Consider the following 27,795-nt stretch of genomic DNA (forward strand, 5'->3'; position numbering starts at 1 on the left):
CGATCCAAAAGTCTACAAATAATAAATGCTGGAGAGGGTGTGGAGAAAAGGGAACCCTCTTACACTGTTGGTGGGAATGCAAACTAGTACAGCCACTATGGAGAACAGTGTGGAGATTCCTTAAAAAACTGGAAATAGAACTGCCTTATGATCCAGCAATCCCACTGCTGGGCATACACACTGAGGAAACCAGAAGGAAAGAGACACGTGTACCCCAATGTTCATCGCAGCACTGTTATAATAGCCAGGACATGGAAGCAACCTAGATGTCCATCAGCAGATGAATGGATAAGAAAGCTGTGGTACATATACACAATGGAGTATTACTCAGCCATTAAAAAGAATACATTTGAATCAGTTCTAATGAGGTGGATGAAACTGGAGCCTATTATACAGAGTGAAGTAAGCCAGAAGGAAAAACACCAATACAGTATACTAACGCATATATATGGAATTTAGAAAGATGGTAACAATAACCCTGTATACAAGACAGCAAAAGAGACACTGATGTATAGAACAGTCTTATGGACTCTGTGGGAGAGGGAGAGGGTGGGAAGATTTGGGAGAATGGCATTGAAACATGTAAAATATCATGTATGAAACGAGATGCCAGTCCAGGTTCAATGCACGATACTGGATGCCAGAGGGATGGTATGGGGAGGGAGGAGGGAGGAGGGTTCAGGATGGGGAACACATGTATACCTGTGGTGGATTCATTTTGATATTTGGCAAAACTAATTAAAAAAAAAAAGAAAAGAAAAAAAAAACATTAAAAAAAAAAGAAAAGAATCACCCAAAGCTGAGAAACCAGAGACATGGAGGATGCCTGAAGGACTTGTGGTCTGTCCACAATATTTTCCAGAAAATCTAAAGTCCATCAGCTGTGAGCATACTGGGCCTGGCAAGACTGCTGTGCTGAAATGTACGTGGGGTATCTTGCTGTCAGCAGATGTTGAGGGCTGTTACGAGAAACAACGACGTGTCATTCAGTATTGTTTAATATAATGACATGGTCATGGCTGAACACTTAAAAAGGGCACTGGTCTAATCTGTTATCAGGATTTTATAAGACCATGAAAACAAAATGACTGACCACTTACCCAAGGATATACTGGCAGAGGAGTCTACAGTAATCACTGTGAGAACTGGTAATTAACATCAGGATTTTGCCAGCATTCTTTAGCTGTCGAAGCCACTTTTTTACTGATTCCGGACAAGTGTGTAAATATTTGCCTGGATCTCTTTTTATTTCTGGAAAATATATTCCACAGTTTTCTGAAAAATAAAAATATCACAGAGATTAAAATTTTTTTTTGATTCAGTGTATTCTCAAATAAGTTCGTCTCTCTCAAATTATAAAATTAAAAGGATAAAAACTATGTTCAAACAATCTAGCAACAATGCCATTACTAACTTCTTGAATACTTACTGTTCTTTAGTTAAAAACATGATGACTGAAAATGTCAGTTGAAAACATTTTCTGGTTGTTTGACAAGTATTAAAACAGATAACATAATAAACAAAATATATCAGCACTTTCAAATCAGAGAAAAACTTACTATATTTGAAATGTCAATAAATATTCTTTCAATCATTCAACAAATACTTGGTGAATTCAGAAAACAAACAAATACATTTTCAGATAATGCAGCAGGAACACACCTTGGCACGAAGCAGTGGAGAAAGGAGCTGTTTCAGGTTCTGTTTCAGACGGAACTGAGACTAGATGTCCTGGGTCTGTTACAGCCCTTGGGAGGCTGTGATATTAAATGGAAAAACAAGCCAGAAAAGGCAGGAAGGCAGTGTGACTGACAGAAGCTGAAGAACCTGAGTCACTGAGCTAGCCCAGCTCTGTTCCTCTGGGTCTATAAAGAGTCCAGGGGGTCAGCCTGAGCTCTGAGGCAGCTGGTGCCAACATTTCCAGAAGTCCTGGTCAGACGCACCCAGTGTTTGATACGGAGCCTTCAGAGTTATGCGTGCTTAGGCAGACAATGCAGGTTTGGTTGAAATGCGATTAGATTCATACAGCACTTTAGAGATACAGGTTTTGGGGGCGTGATAGCACTGGTAAGCACAGAAAGAGAACCTGAGTTCTTACTTTCCTTAACTGCTAGAGAAAAGACACGTGCATAGACAAAACAAGAAGTGAAAGAGCTTGTGCTGAATGATAAAATTCTGCAACAGAGTCTATACATCTGTAATTCTGTTCAGTGTCATGCACTTAAAATAAGGGAAATGAAGTTTTACTTCAAGAACGTCAGGACAAGAAAGAAGAGTCTCTAGGGGGGAAAAAAAAAGAAACAAACAACAAAACCAGAAATGGCACCAAATACTGTTATCTGACTGCCCAAATCCACTCTCCCTCTTCTTTGCTGGAGAGCGCTCTAATTGTGTTGGAGGTTTCTGAGGGGCTGGGTGCTTACAGAGGGTGGGTCTCTCTACCAGTCCAACCTAACAGGGTAATTCCTTCCCATGTCCTGGTCATGTGAAACAACCCAATTTAGCAATAGCTTAACCATTAAGGATATCTATTATTTGCAGCCTACAACATCTTTCTTCAGAAAATAATACACTGTAAGAATTATTCATAATCAGACCAAAATATTACTTAACAAAAGAATGAATGTTGTAAAATGAGAAAAACAGCTCTCAGAGTGCCAAGAACAACAAAAACAAACTTCGTGCCCTCATATTCTGCCCTACAAAGAACATGTGTTCTTGGATCTCTTAATATCCCAGAAGCTATGTAATGGGCCTTGAAAAAATTAAAATATATCTTCTGGTTTTCAGGGATGAGAAGGTACTAGTAAGAAAGGACTAACTTAAGAAAGAAAAAATAATATATTTAAATAGCTAAAAACAGAATAGTTTGATGAGTAATGATCAGAGCAATGGCAGAAGCTGTGTCTCCCAGAATTTACCTGAGGCAGTCATATGTAAGATTATTTCACCCAGAAAAACAAAGGCTTTTGTAGTGATATTATGGGCTGGATAACAAAAGATTTGTAGTATGTAATGCTGAAGATACTTAAGCATCTGTATTCAGAAACAATCGCTGAGAAAAGGCTATTTTTTCCTTAGCTTATATGTGCTTACCACACATAAGTGTGGTCAAAGTGCCACCTAGTGGTCAAAATGTAAATTACTGTTAAAAAGCTTTTCCATTTCCAAAAGAATTAAAAAAAATAAAACATACATTTAAACAGAGCATTTTTGAAATTCCTGCCTAGATTAATATTAGTTTCCCTTAGTAAGCCTAATCTAAAAGAGTGCAAACATAATAGTTTAGTTGGAGAAAACTGCTCCCTGAGGAAATAATGGAGATGTTCTCGCTTTGTCCACAAGCCAGAGAGAAATGAACAAATTAAAAAAGACAAATCCTGTACAAATGGATATGTTATGGTAGATTATGGGTTGCTCTTTGTATAAAAGGTCACTAACCATGGTTGGGGAAAATATTTTTCATCCCTTGTAACCTCAAATCATTAAGGGAATAGGAGGTATGTTCATGTAAATACACACTCATCTTTTAAAGTTTATTTTTACTGATATAACTAACACATAACACTGTGCAAGTTTAAGGTGTACAATGTGTTGACTGACATTTATACACTGCAGGGGATTATTACTGTATTTAGCCAACACCTCTATCATGTTGCACAATCATTTTTCTTTTTTTGTGGTGGGAACAATTAATATCTAATCTCTGAGCAATTCTGAAGCTTATAATTTAGTACTGTTGTCCATAACATATACCCATCATTTTTACTGAAATGGTCAAGCTATTAAACCAGAGGAATTTATGTTAAACATATTATGCTGGAATAATGACTGCTTATTAAATTATTTCCCTAAAGGCAGGGAGTCTGATTTTCTGTTTGACATTGAGCAATCATTCAATGAATGAATACTTAAATAAGTGGAGAGGCAGACACAGGAACATTTATGTTTATTTAAAGTCAAAGTAATGATTTGTAACATATAACCTATGACAAAAATTCTATTATTCATGTCCTATTAATGTCATCCTATCTAAAGTACCTTCCTTTCTATACCCCTATTGATAAAAATAATCATGTTTATTCTATTTTTATACTGAGAGATTGACACCGACTAGACAAGACAGGGAACTGAGACTGAGACCTCAGGTGGAAAGAAAGGAATGGTCCTGTTTGTTCTCCACTCACAAAGCAGCCTGTGTTTTCACTTAACCTCAAAAGAATTCCATTTCATTGCCATTTTATGTAACTCATTTTCCTGGCCTTTACACTCCTATCCTTAGATGCTGATATTTTCTGTATCCAGAGGGGATTAAAAGTAAAAAATTTAAAAAGCTAGTTCTAAAGAATAAAGGTTTCACTCTCCTATATTAAAAGTTCGGTATTAATGCAGTCACGGGAAGAACAGCGAAGTGCTGCGACAGTCCTTCGGGCAGAGAAAATGACCTGCACGCAACCACCGTAATTCAGGATTGAGGGACCTCTCGTGGTAAAAAAAAATAAGTACAACTTGAATATTAAAAATGCTTTTTTAGCTTAATAGACAATTGTGCCACATCACGATTTCTATCATCATGGAATAAGTAAGCATTTTCCTTGTTAACTATATCGCCAGTGTTGGTGTGACGTGTGGGTCGTGTTCTCTAAGCTGCCGTGCGGGAGGATCAGAGATTCTGGAATGCTATCAGCTCCACCATCAGCCTCCAATTAAGGTCTGTTATCATTTCCACTGCAGAACATAATTTAGGAGAGACTGAAATATTTACAACCTTTGTAGGTTATAGAAGAGCAGGCCAGTGAACAGCTAAAATGTTCAGCCATGAACTGTTTAAATGTATTTGCAGTAAGGGATGATACAATTTTCTGAAATACACATATACTATATAAATTTCTTTTGGCCAAGAGATACTGAAATAGTTTTTGAAGGATGAATGAGATAAACAATAGATTAAAAAATGTTCTAATTTTTTTGTTTGTTTATAGAAGGCAAAAGATGAGACTGAAATTTAACGTTAAAACAGATTTTCTGTTTATGGACCCTATATGGGCCCTAAATGGTTTGCTTTTAATATTTGTAAATAAATCTAGAATATCTAGATTGAGTATCTATGTACTAAACATAATGCTTGGAAAAGGACAACGAGAATTGAGAAATGAAGGGTAAAGGTATTGAAAACCATAATCTATAAAATTTACATGAACAGTGTTTGACTTCTATCTCTGTATCTGTGTCTTACCCCAAAGATTCTGATTTAATTCGTCCAGGCTGGAGCCGTGACACTGATATATTTTTTTAAAGCTCCCCAAGTAATTTCAATGTACAATTAGGATTAAGAATTATGGCTCTAAGCATAAGAACTAGAACTTTTGCTATTATTATCTGTATATCCTGCCTGCCTCATTGGGATCACTGGCTCTCAGAGAGCAGGGACTTCTTAATTTTATAGTATCTTGTTACCTAACATGAGCTACGTAACCTCACTGCTTACGTGTCTAAAACCTTGTTTTAAATTTAACTTATCAGGTGATCAGTGTCTGTTAAAGAAAAATAACATGTGCAGAAGCAGCAGAAGTCAAATGCTTCAAATCCATATTCAGTGCTGTAATTGTTGAATAATATGCTTTTCCTCACAATACCTACCGAAGTTTTTTTGTAGTGACTGAGCTGATGTTGGGCTTCCCTGATAGCTCGGTTGGTAAAGAATCTGCCTGCAATAAAGGAGACCCTGGTTCGATTCCTGAGTCGGGATGATCCCCTAGAGAAGGGATAGACTACCCACTCCAGTATCTTGGGCTTCCAGTATTCTTGAGCTGATGTTATCTATGCTATTATCTGGGAACTGAGATTTTATATTGAGATAAGCCAAAAAAAAACAAACCCAAAATAAATGTCTTCCACATTGAGGTATAAGCATTACCTTCCTTTGTGGAATGTACTCTCCTCTCTCTGCTGCTTTAGAAATGCTTGCCGCTTGTCTGTGGAGCATTTCCCAACACCCTCACCCAGTCACACCACCTCTGGACATCATTCATCACACTGCACAATAATAAACACTTGTAATAAGTGTGTTTATGTATTTTTCTTTCTCCTGAGACTGAGATCTTTTAGGAAAAGAACTGTCTTTACCTTGGTATTTACATTCTCAACGTCAGGGAAACAGCAGAGGATGAATAATTGTAGAAGTAAGTCTGTGTGCAGGGAGAGCTATCAAGTGAGATTTATCAGGTGATCAGAAAAACCCGAGGCCGCAAACCACAGCCCGCAAGCTAAGAAAGGTATTTACTTAACACGGTTATAGAAGTATCTACATAAAGCCTATAATATTTACATGATCTGGTCCTTTGAAAAAGTTAGTTGATTCCTGAGACAGTATTTCATAATTTTAGGACAGTAACAATAAACAATAGTTATAACTCAGTTTTAGAAAATGCCAGCAAGACTAATGAAGTTGTTCATTTGAGAGATCCTGTTGAAAGGTTTCATAGTATCTCAGCAGAGTGACTATTAGAAGATCATGTGTGATAAAACTGCTTTCTGAAAGACAATATAAATACTTTTACGTATGTTTTTCACCATGACATACCTGCTAAGTGCTGAGTTGCTCAATCATGTCCGACTCTCTGCGACACTATGGACTGTAGCCATCAGGCTCCTCCGTCCATGGGATTTCCTGGCAAGGATACTGGAATGGGTTGCCATTTCCTTCTCCAGGGGATCTTCCTGACCCAGGAATCAGACCTGGGTCTTCTATGTCTCCTGCATCGGCAGGCAGAGTCTTTACTGCTGAGCCGCTAGGGAATCCCTACTTTTAGCCCCTCAGTTATTTTCTGGCCTGGGTCTTCTAACAGGCTCTTCTACTGAAGCGGAGAAGGTTCTCGTCACTTTTCCATCTTGTTAAAACAAACCTAAATCTGCCGTTGCCGTTGCCTGTATGATTCTGATACACCTTATTTTTTAGCCTCTGAATAAAATATTTCCAGGTTCATTTGCTCTGCTTACTAATGGAGCAATTATAGCAAGGGCCACAGCAAGACACTTCTAGTCCAGGCCAAAAGCTTACAGCTGGTAATATTTTCCCTTGTTAAGGTCAGAGGAAGTAGAAAGATCCAAGAAAGGCACATGAAGACAAGATGACATCATCAGAAGGACCTAAAGAGTGTGCCACTGGGGATGAATAAAGGCACTACTGCCTAAACACACGCAAGTTAGCTTCACAAGACCCAGGGACATTTTCCTTGGCAAACCAACGATGCCCCAGGTAAAACCTGGGACAAGTTTTAGGAGCCAGCTTCAAGGAGCTGCACTGTAAATTTTGTCTCAAAATAGGTTTTTAAATGTATTTACCAGGCATGAAACCACCTTGCATGGTTTTTGTCTTCACCAAAGGACACAGACCCACATATTATTCTGACTTGAAACCTCCTGTCTCCTCCAGAAGAAAGAAGATGGAAAAAATCAGAACTAAAACAGGATAGCTTGGGGCAAAGCAGGCTCAGAGAGGTGCCAATGCTTAATCCTTTAAAAGAAAGTTATAGCTGGCTTCTCTAGCTCTGAGGCACACAGAGATCAGAAACAGTAACAGGAATAAAGCAGGCATATGCCAGACATTGGAGAAGGTGATGGCACCCCACTCCAGCACTCTTGCCTGGAAAATCCCATGGATGGAGGAGCCTGGTGGGCTGCAGTCCATGGGGTCGCGAAGAGTCGGACATGACTGAGCGACTTCCCTTTCACTTTTCACTTTCATGCATTGGAGAAGAAAATGGCAACCCACTCCAGTGTTCTTGCCTGGAGAATCCCAGGGACGGGGAGCCTGGTGGGCTGCCGTCTATGGGGTCGCAGAGTCGGACACGACTGAAGCGACTTAGCAGCAGCAGCATGCCAGACATTAGGGTTCATTTACAATAAACATTTTGAGGGAACCTTCCTCCTACTGAAGAAGCCAATGTTCAGTTACTTAACGATTCTTGAAACAAAAACAAAAACAAAAAACCCCCACCAAAACCCAAAAAACTGTGTTTCTTCCCACCTGGTTTTTCTTTTAGAGTAGGCAGCTTAACAGAATGCCAAGACAGCATTTTAGAGGGTACACACAATGCTCAATTCAGCTCCCAAAAGAATATAAATAACTAAAAAAAACCCATTATGGGAACCCAGTCTTCATTCTACAATAATCCATTTTGAACAGAGTGGAGAAAGCTTGGGGGCACATCTGACCCAGCCTCAGCCACTAATATACAGCCTGTAGCCTCTGCATGGAGGGGGCAGGACCTCAGGTAGAAACTGGGGAGAATGGGCTGGAGGGGATCCCAGCTGAATCACGCTGTGTTCCACTGGCTTCCAGAGAATTTTCTACTTTAAGGAGTGCTTTTAATCTTCTCAGTCTCTCTTTTTCCTTCTTTGGCCTACCTCTTTCCAATTTGACTAATATGAATAAGTTTACGTATCTGGGGTATTTTTGTGAACTAACAAACATATAGTCATAGTAAGATGACAACCATATATATTTTTAAGATACTTAAATAAGAAAGACTTCTAAAACTAAAAATCAAAAAACAACTCAGCCAGGTTAACATGAAAAAATCTTAAAAACAATGTTAAATATTCAATTTTATACATACATACATATATACACATAAAATTAAATATTTTGAAAGAAAGATATTTTTCTGCTTTCTCCACCACACTATCAATCTTAAGCCATTATTCAAAAACCAATTTCTTTTCTGCTTTTCTAAATTCCATCCTGCTTTTGGGACTCAACGTAATTTCCACTTTTTCTACTTTTCAATCTGTCAGCTACTATATTCTAGTTTACATACTCCAACCCTTAGTCATGTATTTTTCTATATAGTTTATTGTGTAAGAAGTTTATCTTCTATTTAATCTCTATAAATCAAATTTCTGTGTCATTATAGTGACTAGCATTACAACAATTAGATTCTGAGCATAGAACACATTCAATAAAGGTAATGTAATTAAACTTTCTCTTAAGGATGTTGAACATACTTGCTTGAAATCTTGGTGAGTATAAAGTATTATGTGATTCAATGAAATAAACAATTCCTTCCGTAGTCAAAGGGAACTTTATTTCTGCTCAATCTAAATGAGGCCTACTTATAAATTTTAGGGCTTTCCAGGCGGCGCTAGTGGTAAAGAACTCACTTGCCAATGCAAAAGACTTAAGAGAAACGGTTCAGTCCCTGGGTGGGGAAGATTCCCTGGAGGAGGGCATGGCAACCCATTCTAGTATTCTTGCTTGGAGAATCCCATGGACAGAGCCTGGTGGGCGGCAATCCATAGGGTCACGACTGACGTGACTTAGCATGCATGCACATATAAAATTTAATTAAATGGAATCTCAAGACTAAAGTTCTTAGGAGAAGTAGTGCAGCTCTGATTGCTGGTATATATTTAGTGAGTATCACCAGTGTTTCAGAATAAAGCACAATAAATCTGCTATAAGCATAGAATAGTTCTAGTTATCAAGGCAGGGATCCTATAAGTGCACCGAAGTGTGTGTTAGTTGCTCAGTCGTGTCCAGCTCTTTATAGCCCCATGGACTATAGCCCACTAGGCTCCTCTGTCCATGGGATTCTCCAGGTAAGAATACTGGAGTGGGTTGCCATTCCCTTCTCCAGGGAATCTTCCCAACCCAGGGATTGAACCTGGGTCTCCTGCACTGTAGGTAGATTCTTTATTATCTGAGCCACCAGGGGAGCCCAAGTTCCCAGAAAACCCAAATAAAACAACAATGTCCTAATCAAACTTTGTCACTATGAAAAATTATATTCTGACTTCTCTTGACCTAAGAAAAAAATCTGTTAAGAAACCATATGACATCAATGATCAGACTGTTTCTTTCTAAAGGAAAGGTGCTGTCAACATAAATCCAGAGAAGCAGAAAGCCTAGAATTACTCAATAACCAAGAAAGAAACATTCAAAATTCAATTTAAGTAAGGCAAATATTTTACTCACAGTATTTGGCAAAAGTTAGCAATAAACACCAAATGAGCTATGTGTACTAAATGAAGAAAAATGTGAATGAAAAGGAAATTGCACTAGACCTCACAGATGCCCAGTAACAATTCCATTTATCTGAAAACTATGAGAAAGAAAATGTTTTTCCTTCCAGATAAGAACTCCATTTACACTTCCAAAGGAGTTTAAGTGTCTCGTGCCAGGAAATTAAATCATTATAGAACAGGGGAGGAGGGCGAAAGGAATTTGTGATTTTTCAGATGAAGTCTTTACGTAATGGCTCTTGCTACTGATGAAAGGAGAGCAGCTACTCCATTCTTACTGAAAAACCTTCAAAGGACAGAGCAGTTGTGTGCAGAGCATATCAACATATACAACAAGCACATTATAGGATGCAGGCCTGGGTGATCCTGGATGGCCTGATCTCAGACAGTCCTGATTCAAGTCTCAGTTGTGCAATTTGCGTGGCTAAGTGTCCCGGTCATTCAGACACTGTGTTGGCTTATCTATGAAGTGATGATGATATTAGAACCCACCCGGTAAGATTATCAGGTGGATGAAACACGATAATGTATGTGAAACACCTGCTCAGTGCTTGGCACGTGGTAAACACTCTCTGTGAGCCGCCCTGGCTTAAATATAGGCTTAAATCAACTGTGAAATCCCCCCGCCTATGGGCCATGTTGCATCAGGAGCCTGTCCCACAAGGGTTGAATTCATGATCACATGGTCAGTTCAGTTCAGTCACTCAGTCGTGTCCGACTCTTTGTGACCCCATGAATCACAGCACGCCAGGCCTCCCTGTCCATCACCAACTCCTGGAGTTCACTCAGACTCACATCCATTGAGTCAGTGATGCCATCCAGCCATCTCATCCTCTGTCGTCCCCTTCTCCTTCTGCTCCCAATCCCTCCCAGCATCAGAGTCTTTTCCAATGAGTCAACTCTTCGCATGAGGTGGCCAAAGTACTGGTTTCAGCTTTAGCATCATTCCTTCCAAAGAAATCCCAGGGCTAATCTCCTTCAGAATGGACTGGTTGGATCTCCTTGCAGTCCAAGGGACTCTCAAGAGTCTTCTCCAACACCACAGTTCAAAAGCATCAATTCTTCAGCACTCAGCCTTCTTCACAGTCCAACTCTCACATCCATACATGACCACAGGAAAAACCATAGCCTTGACTAGACGGACCTTTGTTGGTACTTACTTTCAAAACATATTTGGAAAAAAACTTCAAATGTTCTGACCAGGATGCAAGGCAGTGTCTCTTTTTGCCACTTCCAGAGAAAAACACAGGACTGAATGCCCACCGCTCCATTATTTGACACTTCTCGTAGCACTGGGCAGACAACCTCGCAGACCACAGAACCCCATCTCCTCACTGTGGATACTGAATACAAGGCCTAGAGGCTGACTTGCCTGTCAGCACACAATGCTGTTATTATACCTTTCATTTTACTGTCCATTAATAAAGTAGAGAATCTTTTTGTATTGTTATTAGTCACCATCTTTCATTCCTTTTGCAGTTCTATCTATAATACACAAGGTTGGGAATGAAGCACTCACCAAAAAAAAAAAAAAAAGTTTGTTGAACCAACTAGGTGAATTGAGGGCTATTTATGTCAAATTACTTGATTATAAAAATTCACCAAACTCACTTGGAGAGCACTTGGTAAACGCAAGTATTATTAACTCCTCAAGTATTTCTGATTCCATCAAATGCCTACAGGCTCACATCAGAGCATTATTCTCTCTTATCCAACTGTTTCCCTGAAGGACCAAAGGCCATTGTCTTCAAGGCATTTTCTAGATGGGCCTACGGAAAGTTAGAAGTGTGTACATTTGATGATCACTCTGCACGTATGTAGAACAAATAAATTGTGGTAGAGTCATACAACTGTGTACTACTATACAGTAACAAAGAGGAATGAATACATTATACAACAGGTATAAATTATAGAGATATAATGTTCAGGAAAAGAAGCCAGACAGAAGAACACAGATATAGCCTAATTCTACTTCTATAAAGTTAAAAATCAAGCAAAATTTATCTATGGTGTGAGATATCCACCCAGGCAATGGATATTGGCTAGAAGGGAGAATGAGGAGAGCTTCTAGGGGACCAGAAACTGTTCTATCAGCTGAAAATATGTTCATGAATAACACTATTTAACAACAGTACTTATAAAAAACTGACACAACATTTTCATGACCATAAAACATAATATAAGAAACTGAGTAGAAATAAGTGCTAAATCAGAAATTTAAGAGTCCAATCAAATGAGAATCTATGTAACCCAGCATTGTAAAACTGTTCAGAACAGAAAAGCAAGCATTTAGTGAATTAGTTTGTTTAAATTTTCATTAAATAACATCTTAGAGTAGCTTTACTATTTCCTGTCTCCCAGCACAAGAAGTGTTTTTCTACTATCATAATCTGTGGGAGATAGTTGTCCATTAAACTTAATTTGAAAGCATTGTATTAAGCCGTCAAAAGCCATGTTATAAGGAAGAAAACTTCTAGTGGGATAGGACCCCAGTTTTTTTTGGCATTTAATATTGCTCCTAATAATATCTGTTACCTGTGTATTTTCCTTACGCCTTGAGAATTTCCAGTACAGAAACTGTTGACTAATCAAAAACTGTCATTCTAATTTTTTCTACAGAGCTTCTGAATTCACTTGTTCAATTCAGCAGCAGTAGTAATGGCAAGAGCTGTCACTGTTTTAGCATTTATCAGTAAATGCATTCTCAATTTATAAACCACAGTTCCCCTTTTCCCAGACTATAATCTCAGAATTCTGTTCTTAACTTAATGCAAATATCATGTAGCGAGATTTTTGTCTGGCTCCGTAAGTATCACTCATTCCTGATTTAACGTGTCTCTGAATTTTGCAGGCATCAAATAACAGATTTGTATCTGTAAAAGAAAATATCCTTTGTTTTTAGAATTAAAGAAATAAACCTCTTGCCAATAATAATTTTCTAAAGGTTCAGACTCTTAAAGGTAGAATCAAGGGCATATGAGACCACTGTTTCCTCATTTCCCCCAAAGAGTATGGTGAATTAAAACTCAGCAGCTTTTATTTTTTAGGGTTGACTTAAGATCTCATGACTCTCAAGTCAGAAAGACAGAAACAAGTATTGTATATTAACACACATATATGGAATCTAGAAAAACGGTACTGATAAACTTATTTTCAGGGAAAGAATGGAGACACAGATGTACAGAATGGGCTTGTAGATACAGTCAGGGAAGGAGAGGGTAGGACGAACTGAGAAAGTAGCACTGACATATATACAAAACCATGTATAAATTGGCTAGTTAGTGGGAAGCTGTTATATAAAACAGGGAGCCCAGGCTGGCGCTCTATGATGACCTAGAGGGCTAAGATACAGGAGGAGAGGGAGGCTCAACAGGAAGGAGATATATATATACACATGTATATATATAAAATATAAATTATGACTGACTCACGTTGTTATACAACAGAAACCAACACCACATTGTAAAGCAATTTTTGTCCAGTTAAAAAAAAGATCTCCCAACTTTCAATTTAAATGGGCTAAAATTTAGTAGGAACTTTGTTTGGCCAATGGTTATAGATTTGAAACATCCTAAGCACAAGAAAAGAAAGTTCCTCAAAAAATAATTTTTTTTCTAAAAGAAGGGTCAAGCGTGCACAAGCAGCTCTGAGGGCTAACATACACGAGGAGCCTACATCTAATACTGTCTAGACCTGTGTTGTCTAATATGGTCATTAGCCACACGTGGCTATTTAAAGTTAAATTAACTAAAATTAAAATGTAAAAGTCAAGTCCTGCAACACCCTAGCCACATTTCAAGTGCCTGGCAGCAGCATGTGGCTAGTGTCAGCCACACTGGACAGCACGGATACAGACCATCTCATCCCTGGGAGGTTCTACTGGTCAGAACTCCTCTAGGATAACTTCAGTCCATGATTCCTAAAATTATCAGCCGTGGCTGCATAAAACTACGGTGTGGCACCGGGATCAAAATAGCAAGCAAACAGGATCTGGTCCAGAAATAGAGCATTTAAAAAAGCAGAAGTCATAATTATAATCATGAAACCAGGCCAAGGCTGCAGTGTGGACTTGTGCGAGAAACACTATGGCCAGAATCAGGCGGCTCGGGCTTTACACCTGCATTTCAGCTGTGTGTCTGTCCTCACCTGCCATCTGGCAGTCATTGTTAGGGTTAATAATCAGGGTATTGGGTGGGATGGATGACAGACCTAAATACCTAAATGATGCAGGTGCCTTAGGAGAGTGGTAAGCACCTGTTTATGTCATTATTCTTATGTTAAACGATGCTTTTGTTACCAGCAGTAAGCTTAATGTTTAGCTCACTGTGGTGCTTGAAACCAAAAAAGCATTATTGGGGTGATTTCATGTCGGTAGTTATATTAGGGAACTTGATTGATCAGTTCTTAAGTACTAAGAGATTACAGAACACTGCTCTGTATAATGGAGTGATTCTGAATTCAGTATTTATAATGAACCATGCTCATATACGTACCTCTATACAGTGCTACACGCCTGGGATGAATAAACTGTTCACTGAAATAAGGAGGGTGGAGTAAAAAGGTGAGAGTATCACAAAGAAACCAGGTGTGTGCTGTCACTTCAGTCACTTTTGACTCTTTGCAATCCCATGGACTATAGCCCGCCAGTCTCCTCTGTCCATGAAATTCTCCAGGCAAGAATAGTGGAGTGGGTTGCCATTTCCTCCTCCAGGAGATCTTCCTGACCCAGGGATCGAACATGTGTCTCTTCTGTCTCCTGCACTGGCAGGCGGGTTCTTTACCACTAGCTCCATCTGCGAAGCCCCTACATAAAATATTTTTTTTATCCTGTAAAGTTATGACCAACCTAGATAGCATATTCAAAAGCAAAGATGTTACTTTGCCAACAAAAGTTAGTCTAGTCAAGGCTATAGTTTTTCCTGTGGTCATGTATGGATGTAAGAGTTGGACTGTGAAGAAGGCTGAGCATAGAAGAATTGATGCTTTTGAACTGTGGTGTTGGAGAAGACTCTTGAGAGTCCCTTGGACTGCAAGGAGATCCAGCCAGTCCATTCTGAAGGAGATCAGCCCTGGGATTTCTTTGGAGGGAATGATGCTGAAGCTGAAACTCCAGTACTTTGGCCACCTCATGCGAAGAGTTGACTCATTGGAAAAGACTCTAATGCTGGGAGGGATTGGGGGCAGGAGGAGAAGGGGACAGCAGAGGATGAGATGGCTAGATGGCATCACTGACTCGATGGATGTGAGTCTCAGTGAACTCCGGGAGTTGGTGATGGACAGGGAGGCCTGGCGTGCTGTGATTCATGGGGTCGCGAAGAGTCGGACACGACTGAGAGACTGAACTGAACTGAACTGAATACGATGTCTCACCAAGGTTTTACCATTGTGAAGGATCTCCCCACCTTCTATTCCTGTTCTGCATATATCTAGGTGCATTACCTGCCGGGCAGTCTGTGCTTCACCTGACAGCAAAGAGGGTGCTGCCACAGTACCTCATTTTTCCATTCCTCTTTGAGAAAACAGAAACCAAACAGGGAATCTTCTAGATCTTGGTTAGAAGAAAGAACCTATAAGCTGTAAAGGCAGCTCTGATAAGGTGCGGTAAGAAGAGAGAACATGTGGATTTCCTCACAACAGAAAGTAAAGCTGGTCTGCCACCAGATTTACACCAACCTGGTGAAGACTGTTAAGTGATACATAAATACCATAGATAAGGACATTAAACATCACCGTGAGAATGATGTCTGGGAGAGATTCCACAAACAGACTTTCAAACCTTCAGTTAGTTCAGTTGTGTCCGACTCTTTGCGACCCCATGAATCACAGCACGCTAGGCCTCCCTGTCCATCACCAACTCCCGGAGTTCACTCAGACTCACGTCCATCGAGTCGGTGATGCCATCCAGCCATCTCATCTTCTGTCGTCCCCTTCTCCTCCTGCTCCCAAATCCCTCTCAGCATCAGAGTCTTTTCCGATGAGTCAACTCTTCGCATGAGGTGGCCAAAATACTGGAGTTTCAGCCTCAGCATCAGTCCTTCCAATGAACACACAGGATTGGTCTCCTTTAGGATGGACTGGTTGGACCTCCTTGCAGTCCAAGGGACTCTCAAGAGTCTTCTCCAGCACCACAGTTCAAAAGCATCAATTCTTCTATGCTCAGCTTTCTTCACAGTCCAACTCTCACATCCATACATGACCGCAGGAAAAACCATAGCCTTGACTAGACGGACCTTTGTTGGCAAAGTAACGTCTCTGCTTCTAAATATACTATCTAGGTTGGTCATAACTTTCCTTCCAAGGAGTAAGTGTCTTTTAATTTCACGGCTGCAATCACCATCTGCAGTGATTTTGGAGCCCAGAAAAATAAAGTCTGACACTGTTTCCACTGTTTCCCCATCTATTTCCCATGAAGTGATGGGACCAGATGCCATGATCTTCGTTTTCTGAATGTTGAGCTTTAAGCCAACTTTTTCACTCTCCACTTTCACTTTCATCAAGAGGATTTTTAGTTCCTCTTCACTTTCTGCCATAAGGGTGGTACCACCTGCATATCTGAGGTTACTGATATTTCTCCCGGCAATCTTGATTCCAGCTTGTGCTTCTTCCAGCCCAGCATTTTTCATGATGTACTCTGCATATAAGTTAAATAAGCAGGGTGACAATACACAGCCTTGACATACTCCTTTTCCTATTTTAAACCTTAGAGATTCATAAACTAGACCTGCTAATATCTTTCTGGATAAAATAACCACTGTTTATAATAGTAAATAACTTTAGATCTACTGAAAAACTGCAAAGATAGTAAGAGAATTTCCATCACTTGCTATTTCCCTATTATTAACACTTTACAATATTCCACGTTTGTCACAATGAATGAACCCAGACTGATATATTATTAAAATGGCCACGCTTTATTTTTATTTCCTTAGTTTTTATTTCATGTCTTTCTCCTTCTTCCAGGATCCCATACCACATTTAGTGGTCATGTCTCCTTAGGCTCCTCTTGGCTGTGACAAGTCTCTCAGACTTTCCTTGTTTCTGATGACCATGACAGTTTGGAGGAGTATTGGTCAGGTATTTTGCAGAATGTCCCTTGACCGAGATTTGTGGTGAGACTAGGGTTATGGGTTTTTGGGAGAAAGAGCCCAGAGGAGAGGTGCCATTCTCACATCATATCAAGGGTATTTATGTCATCAACATGACATCTCACTGCTGATGTTGATCTCGAGCACCCGGATGAGGTAATGCTCACCAGGTTTTTCCACTGAAAAGTTGCTCTCTTTTCCCCTTACCATTCTGTACTCATTGGAAGCGAAGTCACTATGCACAGCCCTCAATTAAGGAGTGGGGAGTTATGCTCCATCTCCTAGAAGGTGAAATGTCTGCAAAAATTATTTGGAATTCATTTGTATAGGCAAGCAGTCTCTTCTCCTCATTTATTCATTCAGTCATTTATTTATATCAACAGACTCACTGGTATTTATTTTATACTTTGGGTTATAATCCAATACTACTTTATTTATTTTGTCCTTAAATGGTTCCAGCTTTGGCCACTGGGAGCCCTATTACTTGATTCCTGGGTCCCTTTGACGTATCCCATCATTATGTTTTGGTTTTTCTTTTGAACCACTTCCCTACTTTGTGGCACCACAGGATGATCTAGTCATCTTGCATGTTGCCTGCCCCAGTCCTAGAGTCAGACACTCCTCCAGAAGAGCTCTGGTTCAGATCTGGGTTCCTTTTTAGTTTCTAATGGGTTTTGCTACACGTGCTTCTCTCACATCCACAGCCTCTTGGACAGATGGGTAAACCAAGGCTCTGAGTAGCTGAGGCATTTGCTCAAGATCAAGACTAATAATGGCAGGGTTAGGATAAAATTCAGTCTTTCGATGATAATATTGTTCTTTTCCATTACTGAGTGATTTCTGGATGAGAACCTGGACTCAAAGACCAGTCTCACAACTTGTAGGAAAAAGGAAAAAAGAAACTGACATTACCAGAACATAGTCCTTCCAGGAGAGAAAATATTAACAGAGGTATGTGACAGACTCTATCTATCTAGAAGGAAACAACTGGAGATTCTGTATTCTACGGACAAAGGTCTCTAATTGTATTACAGCAGTGGTTCTCAACTGGAGGTGATTTTTCTTCCTGCTCCTCCTCTCCCCTACCCTGAAACATCTGGCAATGTCTGGACACATTTTGTTGGGGAGGGGTGTGCTGCCATTGGAGTCTAGGGGAGAGGTCAGGGATGATGTCAAACATTCTATAATGCACAGAAGAGCTCCTGCAACAAAGAATTATCCAGTTCAAAATAACAACAGTGTTCACACTGAGAGACCCTAAACCCAGGGACCGCTAAAGAACTTCACCCAGTTTTATGCCATCTCTACTCTTGCTGAATTACTTTCCCATTGGTGGCTATGAGGGACAATCGTGGAAGATTCTGGGGGGATTCTGCAGCTTAGTGAGTTAGTCTATTAGCAGGAAAAAAAAAAAAAAAAAAAAACCAACCCATTTTGGTTAAGAGATACAGCTCAGCATCAGATAAAAGAGTTCTCCCTGGTGGCTCAACTGGTAAAGAATTTGCCTGCAATGCTGGAGACCCAGGTTGGATCCCTGGGTTGGGAAGATTCCCTAGAGAAGGGAATGGCAACCCACTCTAGTATTCTCCCCTGGAGAATTCCATGGACAGAGGAGCCTGGCAGGCTACAGTCCATGGGGTCATAAAGAGTCAGGCATGACTGAGTGACTAACACTTTTGGTTCTTACACGTGGGTCAAACAGGAGAAGGGGTGCTCATTACAATAAGCAGCCATGGCTCATGTGTTTACCATATATGCCATTGTTTACTAGTGGGCCATGCATCTGCTATCTTCTAGTTCAGGAATAAGCTGTGCAGAATGGTATGGTGGCTTAGAAAGTCTGCCAATGAACTGGTCAGCCTTACTAAGTAGATGGCTGTTCCCCAGAAACTGCTGTTCATTGCTCAGTGACCTCAGTTTGGAGAGGAAGTAAGTGACTGAATCCCTGTTTGTTGATGCTGTCAGTGAGCACCCAGCAGTTTGACAGAGGAAAAGAATCCTTGTTTACTATGACCTCTCGGAAGCTTTAGAAAAGCTTGCTCATCCTTGGTACTAACATTCAATGGAGGACATTTTCTGAGCAAAGCTAGGTGTGTCCTGGGATCATAAATCGCCATTGCCTTCTATAAAAAAATAGAGCTTACAGGGGCAGTATAGTTTGGGGTAATCCTATTTGGGGAGATCCTGATGATGCAGATAGGTATATGTAAAAGTACTCCATGCACTGTAATGTCTGGTACATAGTAACTGCTCGTCAATTGTAGCAACAATAAACACCCAAATGTTTACTTAGTGTTTTTTAGGTGTCAGGCCCTGTGCCAAGTACATGTTTATCTCATCAAACACTCATAATTAGCCTATGAGATAAGTGCCACTCTCACTATTACTACCTAAGTTATGAAGGAAATCAGATGCTTATGGAATATATGATAGTTAAAGAAAGGAAAACTGTCATCTTGTGATACAATCTTATTCCTGGAGATGACATGAGGTCACAAGACCACAGTGATAAACAAATGCCAAGTTTAGTCCCTTAACATCCCCATGTTACCAACCACAGTCTTACAGGAGGTGTCAAACACTGGATGGGATGGGTGGATGCGCCCGGAACTAAAACAGTGCTGCAGGTCGATTACACTTCAAAACCAACTCAGCACAGAGATCAGACTTGGCATTAACAGAGGTGGGGAGTAGGGGATGGGGCATCAGATAAAGGCAGTCAAAGGTACAAACTTCCCGTTATAAGATAAATATACATTAGGGATGTAATGTACAATATAATAAATCTAATTAACACTGCTCCATATGAAAGTTGCTAAGAGAGTAAATCCTAAGAATTCTTACAAGGAAAAAAAGCTTTTTTCCTATTTGTTTACTTTCGTATTTATATGAAAAGATGAATATTTACTAAACTTACAGTGATAACCATTAATGTAATTATTATGCTGTATACCCTGACTTGGGCTTCCCTGGTGGCTCAGAGGTTAAAGCGTCTGCCTGGAATGCAGGAGACCCGGGTTCGATCCCTGGGTCAGGAAGATCCCCTGGAGAAGGAAATAGCAGTACTCTTGCCTGGAGAATCTCATGGAGGGAGGAGCCTGGTAGGCTACAGTCCATGGGGTCGCAAAGAGTCGGACACGACTGAGCAACTTCACTTCATACCCTGACTTATACACGGCTGTATGTCAACTGTATCTCAATAAAACTGCAAGAAAAAAAAAAAATTGAAGTTTCTAGGCCTATACACACCCCTCTTCAGTCCTGCACTCAAAAATCACCATTTTTAGTCATTTGTTCTTAACCCTTCTGATAATTTACATTCACAGCTCTGAGTAATATACTTAATTCATAAGCTTTAGACAATATCCATTGACTTCCTACTAAGAAATGAGAATTCACTTAATTCACATTAACCTTTATTATTCTTTTCCTTCCTCTTTATAATATTTATAGTTATATTCAGATTTATTCTCTTACTGGTCACTTTTTAAATATTGCGCATCCAGCTCTATTTGTTGTTCCATCAAAATTTAACTCCCCACAACATAAAATAGGCTATTAGTAATTCTCCTTCCCATCAACTCTCCAACTCCCTTCTACATTTTTTTTTTAAATAGTTATTTATCTGACTGTGTTGGGTCTTCATTTTGGCATGCAGGATGTTAGTTGTGTGGCATGTGGGATCTAGTTTGCTGAAGGATTGAACCCCGGGCCCCTTGCTTTGGGAGGGTGAAGTCTTAGCCACTGCACCACCAGGGAAGTCCCCTTCCCCTTCTACAACTTACCATCTGATCATCATCTTATTTTCTTCAAATTACCAATAAACCTTTCTGTGCTTAATGAGTTGCTTCTAAAAATCAAAGGTAAATAATCTGTGTTTACTGTATTGTGATCTGTAAATATTATTCATTACAGAAACAAGGAGTGTGTTAGAATTACGTTTCTACTTCCAGAAGTCCATTTTTTACTGAACTGTCATTCAAAAGAACATGTTATTAGAACAAAGGTCAAGTGGATTTCTTTTTCTTAGTTTTCATAATTGCTCAAAATCCCACATTTTTGTTGTATTGTGATTGCACAATGACATTATTGTACATTTTTTAATCTGGAGTTTCTAACTGCCTTTACTTTTCTACTGTTCATATCATCAAATTTTTACAGCAAAATTATATTTGGGCTCACCAAATAAAGATGAAAAATTCAAAGTTCATTATAGCAGACTTAAAAACAATAAACTTTTGAAAACACCATTTTGTTTTTAAATTCTTAAAGATAACTTTTTGCTTATGTGTCCTTTAACACAGAGATAAAGTGTATTCCGTATACATTAGTAAGATCCATTTATATGATACTTTCAGTTTATAAAACACTGCCTGCAAATATTGTTTTGTGCTGTCAACCCATGAAGGAGGCAGAATCGTCTCTAGTTCACAAATACAGCAATTTAACATCACAGAGAGTGAAAGATTTAGCTACAATCAGACAGCAAGTAAGCTGCAAGTTCCAAATGTGAAACCAAGTCTTCTTTTCCCCTCAAAGCCCAAGGTTCTTTGCTTCTACCTCAGCTGCCTAACACATGGGCTCTTTCTGCCTTTTGTTTAGAAATAAAACATCATGATTCTGGTTTAGATGTTTTATCATCAATTAGAGCACTCCTATGGAAAGCAACACACTACTCTCACTCCTTATTTACTAAGGATAAGGCAGGGAAGGATTTTTATAAATAAACAATAGAAAAACTGGCAGAACTAGAAAACACAGAAAAACACAAATCAAAAGGCCATTACATAAAGACGCTACAATGACAAACTGAATAGTCAAGGCAGGCCAAAGATTCGTAAGCACTGGGCTTCTCAGGTAATACATGAGCATCTGTAAGCACTGGGGTTACTACTCCAGCAGGATAGCGCTGACATGAAAGGGACACCGAGCCCAATCACACTCTCACAAACCAGGCGCATCTCACACAATTAGCTTCTGAGGAACAACTCTGGGTACTATCTCTGAGAGGTCAAGGTCTACCAAAGAGGAGAACCAGGGTCCTGAGAAGACGCCATGTGAGGAGACCAGGGGAAGTTCAGCACAGAGAAGTAGGCTCAAGTTACAGTCATGAGCACCAAGAAATGCGTTTCAGCGTAACATGAGGAAGAATTCCTGACAGAGGAAACATGCCCTCAAAACCTGACAAAATAACAGCATTCAGACCAGCTAGACTCTGGTTAGTTGAAGCTTTAGACTCTCTATACAGGTATAAGGCAAAAGCTGAAAATTCAACTTCTGAATTTTGAATTTCATGTTTACCATTTATAATAAAGCAAATATTGTTTGAAGTTATTTAAGACTTAATTTTGACTTACATCAGAAGAAAACAGTTCAGGAAAAACAGTTTCTTAAAATAAGAACTTACTTAATGTAAATATTAACAGAAACACAGAACTCAATTTGAGCAAGAAATGTCCAGGCTTTCTTCTTATATATACCTAAACTCTAATATGTCAACTTTTTTTGAAATAATGGGGGAAAGTAGTCAAGTTTGATTGTTTTTGTATGTAACTATCCAGTTTTCCCAACACAGTCTAAAAATTGACAGTCTTTCCCCCATTATATGTCAATTAATTGAAATATTATAATATTGACTGTATTATATGGCCAATTAATTGACCATGTAAGTGGGAGTTCATCTCTGGACTCTATTCTGGTCCACTGATCTGTATGCCTGTTTTTGTGTCAGGACCATACTGTTTTGATTACTGTAGCTCTATACTACAGTTCAAAACCAGGAAGCATGATACCTCCAGCTTTGTTCTTCTTTCTTAAGATTGTTTTGGGGTCTTTTGTATTTCTATACAGATTTTAGAATTATTCTAATTCTGTGAAAAATGCTATTGATATTTTGATAGGGATTTTACTGAACCTACAGAATGCCTTGGTTATTACTATGGTCATTTTAACAATATCAACTCTTCTAATTCATGAGCATGAACTATTTTTCCATTTGTTTGTGTCATGCTCAACTTATTTCAACAGTGCGTTATAGCTGAGTTGCTCTATTTATTTCATCAGGGTCTTGTAGCTTTCTGAGTATAGATCTTTTTCCTCCTTTGATTTATTCCTGGGTATTTTATTCTTCTTGATGTGCTTATAAATGGAATAGTTTTCTTAGCTTCTCTTTCTGACAGTTGTTAGTGTGCAGAAATGCAACAAATGGAATATTACTCAGTCATAAGAAGAATGAACTCTTGCCATTTGCAAGAATACAGACAGACCTAGATTGCATTATGCTAAGCAAAATAATGATTTCACTTATATGTGGAATCTAAAATAGAAAACAAATGAACAAAGGCAGGTGACTGCCAGAGGGGAGAGGGGTTTGAGGGGATGAGAGAAACAGGTGAAGGGCAAACTTCCAGTCACAAAATAAATGCGTCACAGGTATGAAATGTACAGTGTTGGGAATATAGTGAATAACTGTGTAATATCCTTGTACGATGACATACTATAACTAGACATTCTGTGGTGACCATTTTGAAACATATTAAAACATCAAATCACTATGTTGTACACCAGGAACTTATAGAGTGTTGTAGGTCAGTTATTCTTCAAAAACAAACTTACAGAAAAAGAGGTCAGATTTGTGGTTACCAGAGGTGGGGAGTGGAGGAAGGGGATATTGAATGAAGGCAGTCAAAAGGTACAAACTTTCATTTGTAAGATAAATAAATACTAGGAATGTAATGTACAATGTGATAAACATAATTAACACCGCTATACGTTATATATGAAAGCTGTTAAGAGAGTAAGCTCTAAGAGGTCTCATCACAAGGAAAACTATTTTTTTCTTTTATTTTATATCTATAGGAGATGAAGGAGGTTTACTAAACTTACTGTGATAATCACTTCATGATGTATGTACATCACATCATTATGCTGCATACATTAAACTTTTACACTGCTACATGCCAATTATACCAGAATAAAACTGGAGGAACAAATTCAAATGATGGGGATAGAAGAAACATATTTCATAAGAATATTTGATTACATACAAAAAGGGAATCATCCCGTTCATCAATAACAGTATTAGCTGATATTTACTGAGAGATCACTACATATTAGGGACTCTGTTTAACACTCATATGCACTACCACTAATAATAATACAATTTATCTCAATTTTAAATGTGTGCTGAAGACTTACAGGGGTTAACCTGCCAAACCTAGAGTTAAGTCCAAACTGACATTCATCTCTTAAAACATTACATCCACTACCACTACCTACCTATTCAGTGGACTGGAGTTCATGTGATAAATTCTTACCATGATATTAATGATTATCAATTTTCATCTGAGTAATGGGCAAAAAGGAGATTAATCAGATGCCTTTCATAAGACCAAATTCTCACTCTTGTGTTTGCTGATGATTTCTATTATCTTTATTTTGTGTGGATAGAAAGGGAAGTCAATATAGCTCAAAGTAGCAAAATTAATTTAAATTCATCTCTGATAATGTTTCCTGCTCCCTTGCTGGCGAGGACATCAATAAACAATGAAAAGCTGGCAGACTGAAAGTCTAGGGAGCACAAAAATACTGCCTATCGATATACACAACTTTAGGAGTCAGGTCATAGGATAAACATTTCAGAGTTTGATGTGGATTGTAGAAACTTATCTAAACTACTTTATTACATAATTGTTAGACAATTTTGTAGATTATTTTCAGCAAAAGATTTTCTTTACAAACTGTTTAGACAGGCTATTTTCCTACTGCAAGTAATTGCATATATATGGTGGTACCATATATGTTGAATAATCAAGATGTGGTTACTCGTATGTATCAAATACATAAATATCTTTTTGAGTTAGACAGTGACTGCTGAAGGATATTTTATCTTATCAATAAACTATAATCTATTAGTAAATATTTATGAAGCACCTACGAAGTAGAAATCACTTGCACTGTAAGACCTTTCTCTTTCCTCCTCTTTCCTTCCACAGAGAAACAGGAACTATAATATTAAGTACAACAGGGTTTTTTTGTTTACTTATGGTTAACATTTTTTGAAGATCTCAGATGCTGTTCCTTGTTTTGCATCTTGAAGCAATATGTCTTGTTTCAGGTCAGAAGTAACAAATTCCAAGGAAAAACTGTTGTTGTTGTTGTTTTCTTTTCCTTTAAGACACTGACGTTCAAGGCTGAATACTATTAAATAAGTAGAAGTACATATTACATTTCTAAGGAATGGTTTCTCCTGTTAACAGCACTGAGCCCAGGAGTTCAGAGACTCAGGTCCTGGTTCTACTGTAACACTCACTAGGCAACTTTGGGGAAGTCACCTTAGACCTCTCAACCCCAGTTTCTTCATTTAAAATAAGGAACTGGAGTTGGATAATTTCTCAACTCAACCCCAGCTCATAATTCTAGGATTTCCTTGTAACGGTCTTTATAAATAGGGGTAAGTCAGGTGGTGCTTAGTGGTAAAGGACCCCTCCCCAATGTAGGAAACATAAAAAACATGTGTTTGATCCCTGGGTGGGGAAGATCCCCTGGAGGAGGGCATGGCAACCCACTCCAGTATTCTTGCCTGGACAATCCCATGGACAGAAGAACCTGGCAGACAATGATGTCCATAGGGTCACAAAGGGTGGGACGTGACTGAAGCAACTTAGTACACACAAGTTACTAACGAGGATGCTTGCAGAAGCACCACACAGAACCCCACCCAGTGAAACTAAGACCGCCCTCTGGCACCTACTCAGATTACTGAAATCCAGCACACCTGTCAATTGCTCTGCAGAAGAACGATTCTTTCCGTACCACATGATTCTGGCAGTTCAGCTGTCAAGAATCCAGAGACCAACACATTTTTGGCAGCTTCACAGGTCTAAAATTTCCTGTTTGACTTTATTCAAGACCTAATAAAGCAAAAGGTTGTGCCAAAGTACAAGCTTTCTTCACCGGGTGTTTTATCCCCATACCCACCCTCACTTTTATTGCTCTTGACTTAAATTTAGCTGGGCAAAAAGGGCAACAAATGGGATGGGAGGGCATTTGCTTTGTTTTCTCAAGATGCAATGCTCCTAGCTCCTCAACACTATACTGTCTCCCTCACTTCTCATTCTGCATTCAAGTAACAAGTAACTGTCCATAGCTCCCTCACCCTACATCTACCAACCTGAGAACCATCAGAGATTACTTCCTTTCATCTTGTAGCAATAACTTCACTTTTCAAGGAAAAAAATCCCCAGTATATTCACCTAATAATGAAAGAAAACATAGCATGATAATTTTTAAAAATACTCTTCTGACTCAGGGAGGCCTCAGTGAAAATACAGTGCTAGGAAAAGAAAATAAACACATATTATCTACTACACGCCGAACACTTTATATGCCTTGTCTTATTTAACAGTCACTACAGCCTTTGTGATAGATATTGTTATACCCTTATCACAGATGAAAAAAAGCCCTGAGGTTAATTCAGTGAGATAAAATAATTTGCCCATTATTTAAACAGAGACTGTGCCGTTTCCATTATATCATGCTGTTCATATTACTCCGACATGCTCTGAAAACTTATTAAAAGAAAAGCATATATTTTATTTCTCCTGTGAAATCAGTTTAAACATCTTGAAAGGCAAATGCATGATATAGCAAAATGTACAATAAAATAATTATGTACTTGCTCTGAAGTGATGCTAATATGAACTTGGCATTTATTTAGGGATCTGCTCTGCCTACCATTATTTCACTTCCCTACCTGCTGCATCTGAATAGATTTTTGTATCCTTTTCCTTAAGGATACAGTTCTATTAAAATCATTTTATTCACCCTCAAAACATTTTACCATAGCCAACTACAAACATTTACTCTCACTTGACAAGCAAGAGTCTTTTTAAAGGAAGAAAAACAGTCTGCATAGCTGGTTTAAACTTCTGAACTCTATTTCATCCACGAGAATGACAGCGGACCAGCAGTCCCATAAACACAACTCAGTGTCATCCAACTTGGGCTCATCTGCTTATATGTACATGCATGTGTCCTCTCCATGTACAAAGGATCTGAATTACTTGCACAAAACGCTTAGGAAAAGATAAAGATACAGAAAGAATAAACATCACAACCAGAGGAAATAAGAGTAAAATGTCAATATAAGACAAGAAATAAAATGCACACATCGGCCAATACTGGGGCTCTATGTAAGTTACCCGGAGAAGGCAATGGCACCCCACTCCAGTACTCTTGCCTGGAAAGTCCCATTGAGAGAGGAGCCTGGTGGGCTGCAGTCCATGGGGTCTCGAAGAGTCGGACATGACTGAGCAACTTCCCTGTCACTTTTCACTTTCATGCATTGGAGAAGGAAATGGCAACCCACTCCAGTGTTCTTGCCTGGAAAATCCCAGGGACCGGGGAGCCTGGTGGGCTGCCGTCTATGGGGTCGCACAGAGTCGGACACAGTTGAAGCGACTTAGCAGCAGCAGCAGCAGCATGTAAGTTACCAACTGAACTCTGAGCTTACTTACTGGTACTCAAAATGGAGAAAATTACATACACACACTCAGTCACACAACTCTAACATTTTATGAGAGAGAAACTTCTGGTTAATCGAGGTAAATCTCTGATCACAATTTACACCTAAAAAAATTTCTCAGGAGTGGAACTAAAAACAGAGAGCAAAACTTAAGTAGAA

At 39.1% G+C, this 27,795-nt stretch overlaps 1 protein-coding gene and 1 non-coding gene across 3 annotated transcripts in view; one reads left to right on the forward strand and one right to left on the reverse strand.

The window, feature by feature from the left end:
* The window catches only part of NT5DC1 (5'-nucleotidase domain containing 1), a 112,001-nt gene that overhangs the window by 19,952 nt on the left and 64,254 nt on the right, over positions 1–27,795 (reverse strand). For both annotated transcript variants that reach the window (XM_061427516.1, XM_061427515.1), the window contains exon 7: positions 1,101–1,275. In XM_061427516.1, coding sequence (XP_061283500.1) covers positions 1,101–1,275 — 175 coding nt within the window. The remainder of the gene's footprint in view (positions 1–1,100; positions 1,276–27,795) is intronic.
* On the forward strand, positions 20,078–20,150 carry TRNAS-GGA (transfer RNA serine (anticodon GGA)). The gene has a single exon. It is a non-coding gene; the product is annotated as a tRNA-Ser (tRNA).

The sequence above is a fragment of the Bos javanicus genome, chromosome 9 (assembly GCF_032452875.1).
Source record: "Bos javanicus breed banteng chromosome 9, ARS-OSU_banteng_1.0, whole genome shotgun sequence".
In the NCBI taxonomy this organism is placed as follows: domain Eukaryota; kingdom Metazoa; phylum Chordata; class Mammalia; order Artiodactyla; family Bovidae; genus Bos; species Bos javanicus.